The 3253-nt window shown below is 59.2% G+C and overlaps 1 protein-coding gene across 1 annotated transcript; it reads left to right on the top strand.

Annotated features, from left to right (window-relative positions):
* The first annotated feature begins 1945 nt into the window (after positions 1-1945).
* Positions 1946-3022, top strand: LOC117886003 (adenosine receptor A3-like). Its single transcript, XM_034787623.1, has one exon. It carries the CDS (start codon positions 1946-1948, stop codon positions 3020-3022), a length of 1077 nt encoding a protein of 358 aa, XP_034643514.1.
* Positions 3023-3253: the final 231 nt, after the last annotated feature.

Genomic DNA, 3253 nt, shown 5'->3' with positions numbered 1-3253 from the left:
GCTCGGGCCCCAGCGGCTCTGCCAGCTGACGGCGAGCGCGTGGGAAGCCCGGCTCCAGCAATCGCCGCCCTGAAGCCCTGCAGGCAGGACAGCGAAGCGCAGCCGGCTCCGCTCCGCGGCAGCCCAGTGTGAGCACGCAGCAGGGGCCAGAGGGAAGGGAGCGCTGGACAGAGCCGCAGCGCCGAGCAGGGAGCGGAGACGGGGCCGTTTGACTGGAGCGCCTTGCTGCGTGCAAACTCCGGAGTTGCTTCTGCCGCTCGGACGCGCCTGGAAGCTGTTTGCAGCCGGGCAAAGGAGAAAGCTCTCGGCCAGGCACCGCTCGCCTGTGCCTCGCTCCTCCTGCGCTCTTGGGGCGCCGGGAAGAGTTGGCGCTGGAAGAGGGTGAGAGCCCCTGCCGTCAGCTCGAGCACCGCCGCGGGGCGTTCCGCAGCTCCGGGCTGCTGTCGGAGAGGCGTGGAGTAGCCCTGCAAAGCTGGTGAGGGGCTGGAGAGGCGCGTGGGGCCAGACCCCGAGCGGGGTGTGCGAGGGGGCTGCAGGGTGTATCCGCGCGGGCATGTGGGGGAGAGCAAGGGAATGGGACTGCTCAGTGCTGGCATGTGCGTGTTGCCGGACGTTCCCAGTCCCAGTGTAACAGCTGGGAGCTTTGTGTGTGTGTGTGTGTCCCTGAATGTACAACCCCAGCGTGTGTTACCCTCATGTAGTGGTTCTGTTTGTGTGTATGCCCAGCTCTGAATCTTGGGGGGAGTGAGTGTGAGACAGAGAAAGAGAGTAAGTGAGTGTGTTTGACAGTGTGTGTGTGATAGGGGAGTGTGTGTGTGAGAGAGAGAGATTGTGTGTCGGGGAGTGTGTGTGTGTGTCGGGGGAGTGTGTGACTTTGTGTGTGAGAGAGAGAGAGAGAGAGTGGGGGAGTGAATTTGTGAGAGAAAGAGTGTGTGTGTGTGTGTGTGTGTGTGTGTGTGTGTGTGTGTGTGTGTGTGTGAGGAGAGTGTGTGTGTTAGTGTGAGAGAGAGATTGTGTGTTGGAGGAGTGTGTGCCTGAGTGAGTGTATCAGTGTGGTGTCTTTTTAAGAAGAGCATTCAGGGTCTGGACCCAGAGGCACCAGCACAGACATGCTCCCCCTGACCCGCACCCCAGCTCAGCAGAGACTAGGTACAAAGGTTGGGGAAGAGGGACACTGCAACATAAGCAACCGCCCCCTTCCCTCCCCCTCTCCCCCCCCCCACAGCAGACAGGAGGCAGGCTCCAGCTCCTGAGCTTGGTCAGGGGCAGCTCCATGGACGGGGTGGGGGGGCAGAAGCAGCGGGGGCTAGAGATGGCAGTGCAGCAGGGAAGTAGGGGCACTCCTGCTTCAGAGGCATTATCTGGCTGGTCCAGAGGCCCCCCGCTGCAGCTCGGTTTGTCCACCCTCTCCAGGTGCTGCTTCAGCTGCCTCGTTGCCTCTAAGCCCCACTGGCTGTTAGAAGGTCAGATGAGGAGGTACCAGCACGGCGCCCCCTTGAGTACCATGCCCTGGGCAGCACCCTAAGGCCGGCCCTGGTAATATCTCTGTGTGTGTGTGTGTGCGCGCGCGCGCATCTCAGAGTGTAAAATCTGTATGTGTGCGCATGCATGCGACTCACACAGTGTCATATTCTCAACATATGTGTTTGTGATCCAACAGGAAGTGGTCTAGGCCCTTCTCTGGGGCACACTCCGGATCACTGCAGGAAGCCTGGCCATGCCAGCCCTGTCTATGCGTGCGCATATTGCACCGATGTGACCCGTTTGTCTGGATGTCTGCGCATGGCTCACACCTCTCAGGAGAAGTTTCTGGAGACTCAGTGTGTGAGGAGCCAGAGAACCAGCACCTGAAGCCTTCTCCATGGAGCCTTAGGAGAGAACCAGGGGAGCCCAGCTCACCACCCTGTCCCAGCCTGTCTGCCTTGTGAAGAGAAGAACCTGGCCAATGTTGGGTAACAGCAGCAGCCCCAATTGCACTCTGTCCAGCCCACCTCTTCTGGGGGAGATCTGCAAGCTCTTCGTCATGGTCCTGCTGATCGTTGCCATCATCCTGGGCAATGTGGTGAGCCTCCTGGTCTTCCTGCAAGCCAGGCAGTTCAGGACCTCTCAGGGCTACCTGAAAGTCTCCTTGGCCCTGGCTGACCTGGCTGTGGGGCTCATTGTGGTGCCCTACTCCGTATACAGGGAGGCAAGCAGTCTAGCCTCTGGCATGGGGCAGGGAAGCAGCAATTGCTCTATCCCGTCCTTGCCCTGCTTCATCACTGGACCCATCTTCGCTGGCTGCACCTTTGTCTCCATCACGACCATCTTCCTGCTGTCGGTGGAGAGGAGCGTGGCGGTGCTGAAGCCCCTGCACAAGAGGGCGGTGATCACCAAGCGGCGGACGGTCTGGCTCATCCTGCTCTCGTGGTCCATGAGCTTCTTGTTGGCAGTGGTGCCTATGATCTCTAGCCCAGACATCACCTTGCAGTATAACCCCTGCAGCAAGATGTGCACCTACGCCTTCCCAGCAGGCAATCTCCCCGGCTCCCCCTGGAACATCATGCTGCTCTTCCCAGTCTTCGACTTATCCTTGCTGGGGGGCACCTTTGTCATCAACTTCATCACCTTTGCCGCCATCCACCAGTACTGCAAGGCACGCGGGCGGCTGGGCAGTGAGGCACAGCACGGCAGCCACCCCTCCTTCTCCGACATCACTGCAGCCAAGACCATTGGCATCGTGACCTTTGCCTTCTCGGCCTCCTTCGGCCCTATCGCCGTCTTCGTGGTGGGCTCTGTGCTGGGCTATCAGTGGTGTGAGTTCTCCTTCTACGCCTTCTGGATTCTGACCTCCAATAGCTGCTGGAACGTGGCCATCTACAGTGTCTGGGACCCCAAGTTCCGGCAAGGAGTCAGGGAGCTGTTCAGCAGGCCGGTGCTGAACTCTGCTTCCCAGCGCCCCAGCCGCTCCACAGAAGGGGACAGCTCTGCTCCAGCCTGTGTGGCTGTTTTCAAGGAGATATTTCGTCCAGAGAATGCCTGATGTATGCTGTATGCACAGTACTTTGCCAGGAAGACTCCTGTGTTCCTATCATACAGGCATCTGCAGCCACAGGAATTCAGTGCAGTCTGGGTTTGTGCCAGTAGCTCACCTCTGCCCTACCAACTAGGGCTGATGGGGAAGCCTTTATCAGGGTACTTATTTTTGCAGAGTGATGTCATGAGCTGGGATCTTGGGGAAAGCCATATTTTTCAGCACCGTTATGTGTGTATG

Source organism: Trachemys scripta, chromosome 12, assembly GCF_013100865.1.
Source record: "Trachemys scripta elegans isolate TJP31775 chromosome 12, CAS_Tse_1.0, whole genome shotgun sequence".
In the NCBI taxonomy this organism is placed as follows: Eukaryota; Metazoa; Chordata; order Testudines; family Emydidae; genus Trachemys; species Trachemys scripta.
The sequence above is the reverse complement of the archived record's forward strand: the minus strand, read 5'-3'. Positions and strand labels throughout refer to the sequence as shown.